The sequence below is a fragment of the Symphalangus syndactylus genome, chromosome 18 (genome assembly GCF_028878055.3).
Source record: "Symphalangus syndactylus isolate Jambi chromosome 18, NHGRI_mSymSyn1-v2.1_pri, whole genome shotgun sequence".
Classification (NCBI taxonomy): Eukaryota; Metazoa; Chordata; class Mammalia; order Primates; family Hylobatidae; genus Symphalangus; species Symphalangus syndactylus.
In genome coordinates, this window is record NC_072440.2 from 74,462,796 (window position 1) to 74,477,014 (window position 14,219).

Below are 14,219 nucleotides of genomic sequence, written 5' to 3' on the forward strand. Positions count from 1 at the left end.
TTAAGAAACTGAAAATTGGCCGCGTGCCGTGGCTCATGCCTGTAATTCCAGAACTTTGGGAGGCCGAGGCGGGTGGATCACGAGGTCAGGAGTTCGAGACCATCCTGGTGAACACGGTGAAACCCTGTCTCTACTAAAAAAAAATACAAAAAAATTAGCCAGGCGTGGTGGCGGGCGCCTGTAGACCCAGCTACTCGGGAGGCCGAGGCAGGAGAATGGCATGAACCCGGGAGGCAGAGCTTGCAGTGAGCCGAGATCGCGCCACTGCACTCCAGCCTGGGCGACAGAGTGAGACTCTGTCTCAAAAAAAAAAAAAAAAGAAACTGAAAATTGGCTAGGTGTGGTGCTTATGCCTTGACAGGCTGAGGTGGGAGGGTTGCTTGAGGCCAGAAGTTTGAGACCAAACTGAGGAACACAGTGAGACCCCATTGCTACAAAAAAATTTAAAAATTAGCTAGGTGGGATGGTGCAAGCCTGTAGTCCCAGCTACTCAGGAGGATGGGGAGGGAGGATCACTTGAGCTTAGGAGTTAGAGGCTAAGTGAGCTATGATGGCACCACTGCACCTCAGCCTGGGCAATAGAGCAAGACCCAGAGACAGGAAGGAAGGAAAGAAAGGGAAGGAAGACAAGAAAGGAAGGAAAACTGAAAGCTGAATAAATGTAATTTTTAGGTCTGGGTTGTATTTTGTCTAGCATGTAATCCATCCAGTGTAATCAGTTTAATTAGAGGCCATGGACCTGGCTGGAGAAAGAGCTGTGTGATCAAGGGGCTGAAGTAAGAGGAGGAGGGTGGTTTCACATAAAATTAGAGGTAGGGGGGTGCTTCCAGGCCCTCGGGAGGAGTTTGAACTTTCATCTAAAATGGATGACAGCCTGGGCACCGTGGCTCATGCCTGTAATCCTAGCACTTTGGGAGGCCAAGGCAGGCTGATCGCTTGAGCTCAGGAGTTCAAGACCAGCCTGGCTAACATGGCAAAGCCCCGTCTCTACAAAAAACACAAAAATTAGCTGAGTGTAATGGCATGTGCCTGTAATCCCAGGTACTTAGGAGGGTGAGGCAGGAGGATCTTAGCTCACTGAGCCTGGGAGGTAGAAAGTTGGCAATGAGCCAAGATTGCACCACTGCACTTCAGCCTGGGTGACACAGTGAGACCCCATCTCAAAAAATAAATACAACAATCAAATAAATAAATAAAATAGATGAGAATGTGCTAAGGGACTCAAGCCAAGGAAGGACAAACTTTGACCAGTGGGTCAAATCAGGCCCTTGTCTGTTTGTTCTAGATAAAGTTTTATTGAAACACAGCCTCACCCACTTGTTTACATATTTGCCTTTGTGCTACAGTGGAGAGCTGAGCAGATGTGACAAAGAATGCATGACCCTCAAAGTCTAAAATATTTACTGTCTGACCTTTTACAGAAAGAGTTTGCTAACTCCTAGCTTAAACAGTGGGAAAATGTGAATATTATTTATATTTTAATGATAGGATGAATGTTGAAAATCATTATACAAACAAGATATAAGCTCTACGGAAGCAGTGGTTATAAAAGTAATAATAGGTGGGCACAGTGGCTCACACCCGTAATCCCAACACTTTAGGAGGCCGAGGCAGGAGGATTGCCTGAGGCCTGGAGTTCAGGACTATCCTGGGCAACTTAGTGAGACCCCAAAAAATCAAAAAATTAGCTAGGTGTAGTGGCACATGCCTGTCATCCCAGCCACTCAGGAGGCTGAGGTGGGAGGGTCACTTGAACCCAGGAGTTCGAGATTACAGTGAGTCAAGATTGTGCCAGTGTACTCTAGCCTGAGCAACAAGCAAAACTCTGTCTCAAAAAAACAAAAGTAATAATAACTAACATTTTGGTATCCTAGGTATTGTTCTAAGCATTTTATACAAATATTCACTCATTTAATTCTCATAAGAATCATATAAAAGGTCAGGCGTGGTGGCTCATGCCTGTAGTCCCAGCACTTTGGGAGGATGAGGCCAGAGATCACTTGAGACCAGGAGTTTGAGACCAGCTTGGGCAACATAGCGACGCCCTGTCTCTACAAAAAAAATTAAAAATTAGCCAGCTGTGGTGCTGTGCACCTGTGGTCCCAGCTACTTGGGAGACTGGGGCAGGAATATCACTTGAGCCTAGGAATTCTCAGCTGCAGTGAGCTATGATTGCATCACTGCACTCCAGCCTGGGCCACAGAGTGAGATCTTGTCTCAAAAAAAAAAAAAAAATCATACAAGGTAAGTGTTTTTATTATACCCAGTTTATAATGGGGTAAAGAAACTGAGGTATGGAGAGGCTAAATGACTTGCCTAAGGTCACACAGGTAACTGGCAGAGCAGGGATTTGAACTTGAGCAACCTGGAGCCCATTATGCTATTCTGCCAATTGATGCTGTAGGGGAGAGAGGCGTTGCTTCTGCCTGGGGTTTTGCAGGACGTGTAGGGGTTGTACGGTACAAAATGCCAGGGTGCCTTGCCAGTCACATAAAGACCAGGGACTGCCGGGCGCGGTGGCTCACGCTTGTAATCCCAGCACTTTGGGAGGCCGAGGCGGGCGGATCACGAGGTCAGGAGATCGAGACCACGGTGAAACCCCGTCTCTACTAAAAATACAAAAAAATTAGCTGGGCGTGGTGGCGGGCGCCTGTAGTCCCAGCTACTCGGAGAGGCTGAGGCAGGAGAATGGCGTGAACCCGGGAGGTGGAGCTTGCAGTGAGCCGAGATTGCGCCACTGCACTCCAGCCTGGGCGACAGAGCGAGACTCCGTCTCAAAAAAAAAAAAAAAGACCAGGGACTGAGTAGCTGTGAGGTTCATCAGAGACAATTTGGCTTTCCTACCAGTGGCAAACCACAGGATGCAATGGACTTGGCAGTATTCAACCCTGGAAGCCAGGACCAGCTGCAGAATTTGTAGAATTTTGCAAAATGAAAATGCTGGCTGAGAGCAGTGACTCACACCTGGAATCCCAGCACTCTGGGAGACTGAGGCGGACAGATCACGTGAGATCAGGAGTTCGAGGCCAGCCTCGCCAACATGGTGAAATCCCATCTCTACTAAAAATATAAAAATTACCCAGGCATAGCGGTGGGCACCTGTAGTTCCAGCTACGTGGGAGGTTGAGGCAGGAGAATCACTTAAACCTGGGAGGTAGAGGTTGCAGTGAGCCAGCATCACACACTGCACTCCAGCCTGGGCAATAGAGCAAGAGTCAGTCTCAAAAAAAAAAAAAAAAAGAAAAGAAAAGAAAAAAGAAAATGCAGAGCCTTTATAAAGAATTAGGAAGAATTTCCAGATGGCAACATTAGAGTATCAAGCACAGGGTGGTCCCTGTGAGACTGTACAGGTCACACTCATGAAGCCAGCCTGGCTGAGGGGTTAAGTGGCCATTGGGTGGTTCCTCCCAGATGCTGGGGCTGGACTGATTAAATGGACTTGGCATTGGGGTAGTTACAAGGCCAGGAGGCCATAACGTGGTCATGAGTCCAGTCCTTCTCCAGGAAGAGGGAGCTCAGTACCAAATTCCCCAAGAAACAAGAAAGGAGTTTAGGGTGCTCAGACCAGGAAGGCATCTTTGCCCCTAGAGGTCAGCGGTCAGAAAAGCCACCCTATGAATGTTTCTGGACCAGCTCTGAGCACATCAACCGTCAGACACCCACAAGCCTGGAGCTTGGGATGTTTTCTTTGGCAGAACCTCTCAGGGCAATTGATTTTTCTCAGCAGAACTTGGAAACAGTGGAGCCCAGCAGCTACGCGGGAAGGCGTAGATTCCCAGAGTTTACATCCCACTCCCCATCCCGGGCAAAGTGGAAGACCATAGCCACGGACGGGGCACGTTGATGTCTTTGGGTTTGTTTGTTTGTTTGTTTGTTTGTTTTTTGAGATGGAGTCTCATTCTATTGTGCAGGCTGGAGTGTAGTGGCACGATCTCAGCTCACTGTAATCTCCACCTCCTGGGTTCAAGCGATTCTCCTGCCTCAGCCCCCCCAAGTAGCTGGGACTACAGGCGCCCACCACCAGGCCCGGCTAATTTTTGTGTTTTTAGTAGAGACAGGGTTTCACCACGTTGGCCAGGCTGGTCTTGAACTCCTGACCTCAAGTGATCCACCCGCCTCAGCCTCCCAAAGTGCTGGGATGACAGGCGTGAGTCACCGCACCTGGCGATGTCTTTGTTGTAAAAGGGAGGAGGTGAGAGAGATTCAAGGCCAGGGTGGAAAGGAAGGAATCGTTGTGGGAAAGAAGAAGTGAGCAGCAGCAGTCTAGGAACACTGGTTTGTCAGCATGAAGAGTGTGTTCCACACGTGTTGTTTGTGCACACTGCTGTCCTGATTCTTGTCTTGGATCTGAATAGTTTCACGACCACCTACGCAAGTGGTTTCCTACATCCAAAAGTTTCTCTATTTTCTCTTGCTTTAATCAAAATCCATCCCCTTCACTTGAGAATGAAGTCTAGCAAAGTTCCCAGGTTAGCCTGATTGACGTAATTCATACTTAGGTGTGAATGACTGAGTGGCTTGCTTCATTAATTTGGGCAAGTAAAGACTCCTGGAATATATGGCAGAACTCCGATGGAGTGGGGCTGGGACTTCACTCTGTCTTTTCTCTTTGCTGATTTGTTAAAATAAAAGGATAGGAGGCAGAACATGGGCCCTGGTGTCAAGTGGACCTAAGTTCAAATCCTGCTTCTCCTCCATTTCCTATCTGTGTGAAAGCAGGAGCAATTGTGGGCTGGAGCAATTTACTTCAACCTCTCTTTGCCTCAGTTTCCCCAGGTGGGTGATGGGGATAATTAATAACTCTCTCATTAGATTGCTGGGTAGAGTAAATGAAAAGATTTGTGAGCCCAAAGCCTAGTACTGTGCAGGCCTTCAACAAATATCAATTCCCCTTCCCCTGCCCTTCTTCTGGCCTTAGAAAGCAAGTCCCTAGAGGGTTGGGCCTGTGTCATGGAACAACTTGGTGAAATGTAGTAAAAGGAATTCTGATTGCATTAGAATCAGAGACCTGACTTTCCATTCTGACTGTATCCCTTCTTTGCTGTGTGACCTAGGGAAAATTGCTTACCCACTCTGGGCAAGACTCTTCCTTCTATAATAACATGGAGGCAGGAAGAGGATAAAGGAAATAATTCATGTAGAGCAGTTAGCAAAGGGACCCTTCCCCCTATATCCCCCCAATGACAAATGCCAATTCTCTCTCTTAAGAGATGGGATCTTGCTATGTTGCCCAGGCTTCTCTCAAACTCCTGGCCTCAAGGCATCCTCCCAACTCAGCCTCCTGAGTAGCTGCGATTATAAACGTGGCCAGTTCTCTGCTGCACCTGGTTCTCCTCTTTTACACACACACACACACACACACACACACACACACATATTCTGGTCTTAGTTTTCCCTTCTGGGGAAATGGGGTAATGCCTTCATGGTGCCCATTTCATAAACTGCCTCTGAGGCCATGTGAAATAATGTGGCCATTGGGAAGGAAGGCCTCTAGGAAGGGAAGGGACCGCACAAAGTCACTGCAAGATATTTCATCATTCTTGGCCATCAGACACTTGATTTCTGGACAGTGGGACCTGTAGGATTACGCCCAGCAATTTGGGGCACTTTTTTTTTCTTTCTCTTTCTTTTTTCTTTTCTTCTATTTCTTTTTTAAGCCATGAGCCAAGTTATTAATGGGCCCTTGGCAGAGAAAATTAATTTCTTTATTTCCTAATTAGGAAGAAGAGCAGAGACTACTAGCTTTGGTGGCACTGGTTCAGCACAGAGAAACTTGGGCTGACCTCGGGGTGAACAAATGCTTTTCCCAACTTAAAAAAAAACTCTCTTATATTTTAGATATTAAGTGAGCTCAGAAAATGAGAGAGATAAGGCAAAGAAAGGAAACACAAAAACCAAAAGTAAACTGAAAAATAGAAGAAGATGATAAACAAGTGAAGTTTTGGTCAAGGCACTGTCCCTATCTTTCACTAGGAGTGGTGGGACATAGAGGCAGTATCTGGATGGAACCGTTCCATTGTGATGATTTCTGGTGGCCAAAACAGGCAGCTAGTTCACAAAGGCCATCTTGGTAAAAAAAAAAAAAATCTACCTTCATATTCCAGGAGTACATACTTTTTTGATAAGACAAACCATGTCATGCTGATCTAAACATATCAGTCATTTGCACTTTAGTGTGAATTACTTCAGCTGGGCTTATTCTTAGATACTTGGCTGAGACCATCAGCTAGCCTCCTGATACATGGGGTGGGATTCCTCAGAGGATAAGGGGGCTTGCATCTACCCAGTAACCAATGGGATAACCAGTTTTTTGGTAAATTTTTCTTTCCATAAGGGAGCTTCTTAAACTTTAGGTCCTGGTACGCAAGAGGCACTTACGTCCTTTCTTGAAGGCTGCTTTGTGTCTGGTCTTTCCATTTCTAGCAATGCTAATGATGTCTGCAGGTGGATCATGAGGTCAGGAGATCGAGACCATCCTGGCTAACATGGTGAAACCCCGTCTCAACTAAAAATACGAAAAATTAGCCAGGCGTGCTGGCGGGTGCCTGTAGTCCCAGCTACTTGGGAGGCTGAGGCAGAAGAATGTCGTCAACCCAGGAGGTGGAGCTTGTGGTGAGCTGAGATTGCGCCACTGCACTCCAGCCTGGGGACAGAGTGAGACTCCGTCTCAAAAAAAAAAAAAAAGTAGATGATTCCAAATAAACCTGTTTGGACCCATGTAGGAAAACTAAGGTTTTCTTGCTCACCCTATTTTTTTAGAGACGAGGTCTTGCTCTGTCACCCAGGCTGGAGTGCAGTGGTGTGATCATGGCTCACTGCGGCCTCAAACTCCTGGGCTCAAGCCATCCTCCCACCTCAGCCTCCTGAGTAGCTGGGACTACAGGCATGCACCATCATGCCTGGTTAATTTTTCTTATTTTTTATACAGTCAGGGTTTCGCTGTGTTGCTCAGGCTGGTCTTGAACTCCTGGACTCGTGTGGTCCTCCTGCCTCAACTTTCCAAATAGCTGGGTCTACAGGCATGTGCCACCATGCCTGGCTAATTTTTGAATTTTTTTGTAGAGGCAGTGTCTCTCTGTGTTGCTGAGGCTGGTCTCAGACTCCTGGGCTCAAATGATCCTCCCACCTCAGCCTCCCAAAGTGCTGGGATCACAGGCATGAGCCACTGCGTCCGGCCCACCTTTTCACTCTTTGTATCTGAATTCTTTTATACGTTCTCTTGGAAGGAATAGATTGGGCATTGGACCTAGGTTGGGGACTCAGCTCAGCTCACTACCAGAGATGTGACCTTGGGCAAGTTACTTCCCCTCCGGGAGCCTCCGTTTCACCCTCTGGGAAATGGTGGTGATAATTGTTTTTGTCCTGCCTGGCTCATGGAACTGCAGAAAGGTCACCATGGAACGTATGCATAGACGATGTTCCTGTGTCTTTCAGAGGCGAGTCTGGAGCCGGGAAAACTGAAAACACCAAGAAGGTCATTCAGTACCTGGCCGTGGTGGCCTCCTCCCACAAGGGCAAGAAAGACACAAGTATCACGGTGAGTGGCAGTTCCCAATCAGAGGCCATGATTTAGCCAACCGGTCTCCAGCTTGCAGCCCAACCGAGATACAAACAGAACATCGTTGCAAGAACTCAGGCCCTGTCTGTCTACCCCTCCCCTGAAGACTCAAAGAGGGACCGTCTTTTTGGCGAGCAGGCCTGTTGCGTCTGGGTGATTTCTTGGTTCAGCTAGAAGCATCCCTCCAGAAGGGGGCCCGTTTTGTGAAATGAGAATAAGCCCTTTCCTTCCATAGCGAGATCTTCCTCCACGTCGGGGCTTCTCAGTGGTGGCACTGATGTCATTTTGGACCAGATAACTCTTCCTTGGAGGGGCTTCCCTGTGGCTCGTAGAATGTTTCACGACATCCCTGGCCTCGACCTGCTAGATGCCGATAGCCCCCTTCCCTCCAGTTGTGACAACCAAAAATATCTCTAGACGTTGTCAGATGTTCCCTGGGGTGGGACAGTTGCCTTTGATTGAGAAGCACTCCTTTCAGTGAATCTCTGTAACATCTCAGGGGTGAAGGGTGAAGGTACCTTTTGGGTTCCCAGATTCCTCCACGTGTCCCACTGTCCCTGGGATGGAGATGCTGGCATCACTCGGCCCATGGGCTTCAGTGCAATGCCATTCAGTAACTGTGGATTGAGCACCTACTGTGTGCCAGGCACCACTTGGGTGGGGACCTGGGGATAAGTCTGAGAGATGCTGTTTATTCTCTTCTCTGAGCTTCCGGACCTGTGGAAGAGCGCGTAGTTGTCAAAGAATCCCTCAAATAAACAGATGATGACACAGTATGACTAAGAGCTTGGGAGGAAAAGAAGAGCAGGTTTCTAGAGTCATCCCCTGTAGGGCCCATCCTTCTCTTCCTCCTTGTGTGTCAGCCCTGCCCCATCTATCCCACAGGAGGGGGCACGTGGTAGGGCCGCCAGGACTGGCCGGTGTCTCCGTCTGCAGGTTCATGGGTGGGAAGATGGTAGGATGGAGATCTGACCACGGCGTGGGGTGTCTCCAGTGTTCGCCATTCCGGATGTTGCTTTGCGCCCTCAGAGGGGACTCTGGGGCAGCCACCATGGCCGGCTTGTCCAGAGGCCCTTGGAGATCTGGGATGGGCGCTGGTCGTGTCTTTGGAGAACTTTCCTTCTCCAAACAAATGCAGGAAACTCAAGATTCAGCATCCTAGAATTGTCTCTGGCAAGTTGGTTTCTAGCCATAGTGAGTGGGAACAATGGCCCCAAAGGCTGCGTGGCAGTTAAAATACAGTTTCCACTGCCTTCCCTTTCCCTAAAGAGTAAACACAGGAAGGCCGGGCACGGTGGCTCACACCGGTAATCCCAGCACTTTGGGAGGCCGAGGCGGGTGGATCACGAGGTCAGGAGATCGAGACCATCCTGGCTAGCATGGTGAAACCCCGTCTCTACTAAAAATACAAAAAATTAGCTGGGCGCGGTGGTGGGCGCCTGTAGTCCCAGCTATTCGGAAGGCTGAGGCAGGAGAATGGCGTGAACCCGGGAGGCGGAGCTTGCAGTGAGTGGAGATAGCACCACTGCACTCCAGCCTGGGCGACAGAGCGAGACTCTGCCTCAAAAAAAAAAAAAAAAAAAAAAAAAGAGTAAACACAGGAGATAATACTTTCTAACAGCTCATCGTTATCAAGGGCCTACTATGTGCTGCTTGTTTTGGCTGCATGTGTAAACACAGCTCAGATACTGTTTTAAGGAGGCTAATGTGGCCCCAGTAATTATGAAAACCTTTGAAATGTCTGGGTCTCTAAGAAATTAGAAAAAGGAGGGAATGGCTGAGCATGGGGGCTCATGCCTGTAATCTCAGTGTTTTGGGAGGCCAAGGTGGGAGGATGGTCTGAGCCCAGGAGTTCAGGACCAGCCTGGGTGACATAGTGAGACCCTGTCTGTACAAAAAAAAAAAAAAAAAAATCACGAGAATTAGTTGGGCCTGGTGTGCATGCCTGTAGTCTTAGCTACTTGGGAGGCTGAGGCAGGAGGATTGCCTGAGCCCAGTAGGTTGAGACTGCAGTGAGCTGTGATCACATTCCTGCAGCTAAACAGAGAGAAAAGAAACAGTATCAAGGAAAAGGAGCTGACCTGTCTGTCTGGGGGACTCCAGGCTGTTTGGGGGGATCAAAGTCATGTATTCTCCAGCCCCTGATGTCCATGTGATGGAAATAACACTGACATTTGTTTTATACTGTGTTGTTCAACCACAGCAAGGCCCATCTTTTGCCTACGTGAGTAACTGAGAGTGTTTTCCTGGTGTGTAGGGGAGGCACAGAGTGAATTTAGATCTGCATGATCCTGTTGCACCCACCGAGTCCCGTAGCTGGTGGTAGAAATGGGGTAGGCCCTAGAGTTTCACAACTTAAATCAGTAAATGCACCAAGATACCATCCTGTGGGTGTCTGATGCCAGGGAAGGGTGTGGGGGTGCATTTACCACCCACGGGATGCCTATTGGAATCCCCAGGGTTGCGCTCCAGCCTGAAATGGATTTCTCCAGTTCAGAATGAACCCCTGCACCCTTCAAAGCATCCACTCCTGGTACCCTTGACTGGAACAACCTAGACAGAGACGTCTGTCCCATCTGGCTGAGTGTTTTAGGACTGTCAGGCCCCAAAGCTTCCCTGGCTCGATGGACAGTCAATGGCACAGCTGTGGCATGCCTCCCTCTTCTCTCCCTGCCATCATCCCTAAGTTTCTTCCCCCAGCCCTGTCCCTGGTGCACCAGTGTGTCCCTGTGCATGCGTGTGCAGTGCGTGTCTGTCTCTTGCATGCTGGTTGCTTGACTCAAGCCTCCAGAAACAGTCTTGGAGGTCGCGATGCACTAGCTTTGGTGGCGCGGTAAGGCCCCAGCTACGCAACGCATAACCTGGTCCTGCTTGGACCTGTGCATATGTAAACTCATCTCTAACACAGAGCTTGGGGGGCTGACGTATGGGTCCCAGCCTAGAAGAAACCCACAGGTGTCTTCCTTGGCTCCCAAAAAGATCATTCAATCCATCTTAGTTAGACCCTGGGTGACCGTGTTGCAGATCAGAAGGAGAATTACAGTTCTTATTTGGGATCTGCTTTTGTGTGACCTTGGCCGAGTCAGTTAACTTCTCGGGGCTACGGTTTCGTCATCTATAAAATGAACAGTTTGAACCAGGTCCCCCCATTTAAAGCTCTCTTGCCAAGACTTTTCAACTTTACCTGCTAGAATCCCCATTCTAGAAAGGGAGCCTTTTTCAGAGAGCATGGAGACCCCAAGTTTATATGAACAAAAGTTATTCCTTTAGTCGTCTTCCTACCAACAAAGAAAGGCCCACGGTGCTCCTGGTAAATTTCCACCAGTCTCAGCTGTGGTGATTCCACTTGTGGCTGAGATTTGTATGCAGATGAGTCTTTTGCTTCATCTTTCTCTGGGAGCTACAAAAAGGAGAATGTGTGGACAAATAAAAACAGAAACAAATAGCAGCTTCCTGCTTTGTCCTGTAGACCAGGTACCCTGATGCCTTCCTGGCATGCGGAGGAATGAGGAGGAAGCCATGCCCATCCTTGTCCCCTCTAGACACTTTCCCAGCTCCTGTCCAGCCCAGCCCTGCTGCCTGGAAAGATAAGGAAGGGAAAGCTGGAGGGAGGACGAGGAGAAAAACTCCCAGAATCCAGGGCCAGGAGGCCTCGGGGCCCATCTGCGGCCGCCATGTTTTAGGGCTAGGCCAAGAGCAGCTCATTTGCTTTCCCAGCTTAACTTACCACATTGGCCCCTTCCTGCCATGATTAATCACGTGACCGCGTTTGTGCACAGGCAACCCCGCAGAGGGGGGCCGGTGGGCTGTGTACAGTCTCAGCTGCCTTTAACCCGATGAATGGAGCTCAGGCAACCTGCTTTGAAGCTTTATTCTGCAGTCCGCTAAGAGGATTCCTGGTGGGTTTTGTGCATTCCTTACTTGCCTGCTGTGGGAGACTTCAGAAAACCTGTCCTGAGAAAGGAAAAATTGCAACTTAAAAAAAAAAATTGCACTAAAATAATCAGAAGGAGGATTGTAGTGGTTTAGCTTGAAGAAGGCTGCTTGTTAAACATGAACAGCAGCATGACTGCCATGTACAGTGGGGCAGGTGGTGCACTGCACAACTCTGGGGGGGCACCATTCATCATGATGTAAATGACATCACTGACATTGTACAAGGCAGTGGCTTTGAGTGGCAGTGATGTTGCACAGAGGAGCAGGCCCTAGTCTTGAAAAAAGTGACCTTCCTAGGGAGCAGATGTCCTAGCTGTTAGAGAGCTCAGACAGTTGCTTCTCTTCTTCTGAAATCCTCCTGTAAATCTGGACATTAGCATCAGGGTCTACGAGGAGCTAGGAGATAGGAGAGAACTGTGGGTTAAGGGCAGAGTTTTGTGACAACATCCATCCAAGGTAGAACTGTCGGAACCTGGGTTGCTTTCTCCAATAACTAGATGTGAATGAATTTTAGGGGGAGCTAGAAAAGCAGCTTCTACAAGCAAACCCGATTCTGGAGGCTTTCGGCAACGCCAAAACAGTCAAGAACGACAACTCCTCACGATTTGTAAGTAGCAAAGCCACGTGGGTTTTCCAGAAAAGGGTTGGTGTCATGTCCTGCCTGGGGCTGCAGAGTGTTTGCGTGCAGAGGTGGGAGGGGCGTCTGACCCTGGAGAGATGGGCTGTACCTCACAATCTTGCAAGGCATCCTGCGTCTCACACCCTCATTCATTCATTCATTTATTCACTATTCACTGAACAAATATTGATGGGCCTGGTGCAGTGGCTCACACTTGTAATAGCCAGAACTTTGCGACAGTGAGGTGGGAGGATCACTTGAGCCCAGGGGTTCTAGACCAGCCTGGGCAACAAAGCGAGACTGCATCTCTATTATTAAAATTTAAAAAATTATTTATTGAGCACCTGGTATGTGCTAGACCCTTACATCCAATACCATTTTATGTAACAAAACATGAATTGAATGCCAAATACGTACCAGGCACACACCTCCTCCAAGAAATATTTAGTAAGTACCTACTGTGTGCATTTACTCTGGTAGGCACTTTTACCTGTACCACCATTCTCTTTGTTTTTTCTCATTTGCTGTTTTTATTAAGTGCCTGCTGTATACCAGGCACTGAGCAAGGCTCACAGGATTGCGATGGTTCCAGCCTTCATGAAGCTGGTTCTTCCAATTGAAGAACAGACAGTAAGTGAGGCAGGGGGTACTACCTTCCCAGGCACACTCCCCCAGGCTCCAAAGCAGGTTTTTGCCTGAGCCCAACAGGGGCAGGGGAACTCTGAAAGTGAGTAGTTGATGATACGTAGACAAAAATGGTTTTATTGTACAAAAGAAGCGATTGTCTCCGTAGGAGCGTCAGAAAGATATTTTAGTGAGAAAAGATGAAGGAAAAATTGCCTCTGCATTCCAGGAGTAGGGGGTCTGTGAACTGTTGCTCACTGAGATGGGGCCCAGTGAAAGAAAGACTCTTTGCAGAAAGCTCTGCTCTGCTGAGCATATTCACATGGTGGTCCCTGACCCTGTGATCCCCAAGGTCCATTTTAGTAACAATTACATAATGTCTCCTTTCCTCACCTGAAATTAGAATCATAGATAGTATCACCTCCTACACGTATTAGATGAATACACATCAGCATAATGCCCTAACTGTAATATGAAGAAGAAATAGCATAAGACAATTCATAATAAAAGTGTGAATTTCAGGCCAGGTGAGGTGGCTCATGTCTGTAGTCCCAGTACATTGGGAGACTGAGGCAGGCAGATTACTTGAGCTCAAGAGTTTGAGACCAGCCTGGGCAACATGGAGAAACCCCATCTCTACAAAAAAAATTAAATAAATAAAATAAAGTGCATTTCAGCATATCAATGCTTGGGCCAGGCCACACCAACAGAAGACAAGGTAAGAGACAGACGCTTAGGTCTATCCACTGCGACAGCTACAAATACAAGGAAAAGGGTCAAGTTCAGGCACTGATGATGTCGGCATGGGATTTTCCAGAATGGCAACTGACTCTCAGTGAAGTGCTGAACCAAAGAACAACCTTCTCTAGAGTGACACAGATGGGATATGCTTGTATTAGACAACATTTTAAACACTTGTTAATGCTTTTATTTAAAAGCGTAAAAATCTAGGCCGGGCACAGAGTGGCTCACACCTGTAAACCCAGCACTTTGGGAGGCTGAGTTGGGAAGATCACCTGAGGTCAGGAGTTTGAGACCAGCCTGGCCAACACGGTGAAACCCTGTCTCTACTAAAAATACAAAAATTAGCTGGGCGCGGTAACACATGCCTGTATTCCCAGCTACTCAGGAGGCTGAGGTGGGAGAATCGCTTGAACCCGGGGAGATGGAGGTGGCAGTGAGCCAAAGTCACTCCACTGCGCTCCAACCTGGGTGACAGAGTGAGGCTCTTGTCTTAACAAAAACAAAACATAAAAATCTAAAGTCATAAAGGTTAGGTTCTAAGCCTGGCTAATTACAGATTTTTACCTCCATGAGTGTCAGGTGAGACATTGGAAGAGTCATAAGGGATATAGATGAGGATTGGCATCAGAGACTCTCCAGGTCATTGCAGGACTCCCAAAATATTCTTGGCCCCACTGTTCACTAACAACAGTGGCCCCCACCATCATGTGACAAGCCAAATAATCACTTCCACCGATT

The 14,219-nt window shown here is 48.1% G+C and overlaps 1 protein-coding gene across 4 annotated transcripts in view; it reads left to right on the plus strand.

Annotated features, from left to right (window-relative positions):
• The window catches only part of MYH11 (myosin heavy chain 11), a 158,407-nt gene that overhangs the window by 63,292 nt on the left and 80,896 nt on the right, over positions 1-14,219 (plus strand). For 3 of the 4 annotated variants that reach the window (XM_055253361.2, XM_055253362.2, XM_063623685.1), the window contains exons 5-6: positions 7,435-7,537; positions 12,009-12,101. In XM_055253361.2, the coding sequence (XP_055109336.1) occupies positions 7,435-7,537; positions 12,009-12,101 (196 nt within the window). Of the gene's footprint in view, positions 1-7,434; positions 7,538-9,761; positions 9,783-12,008; positions 12,102-14,219 lie in introns of all 4 variants that reach the window. The other variant, XM_055253360.2, reaches the window with a different exon arrangement.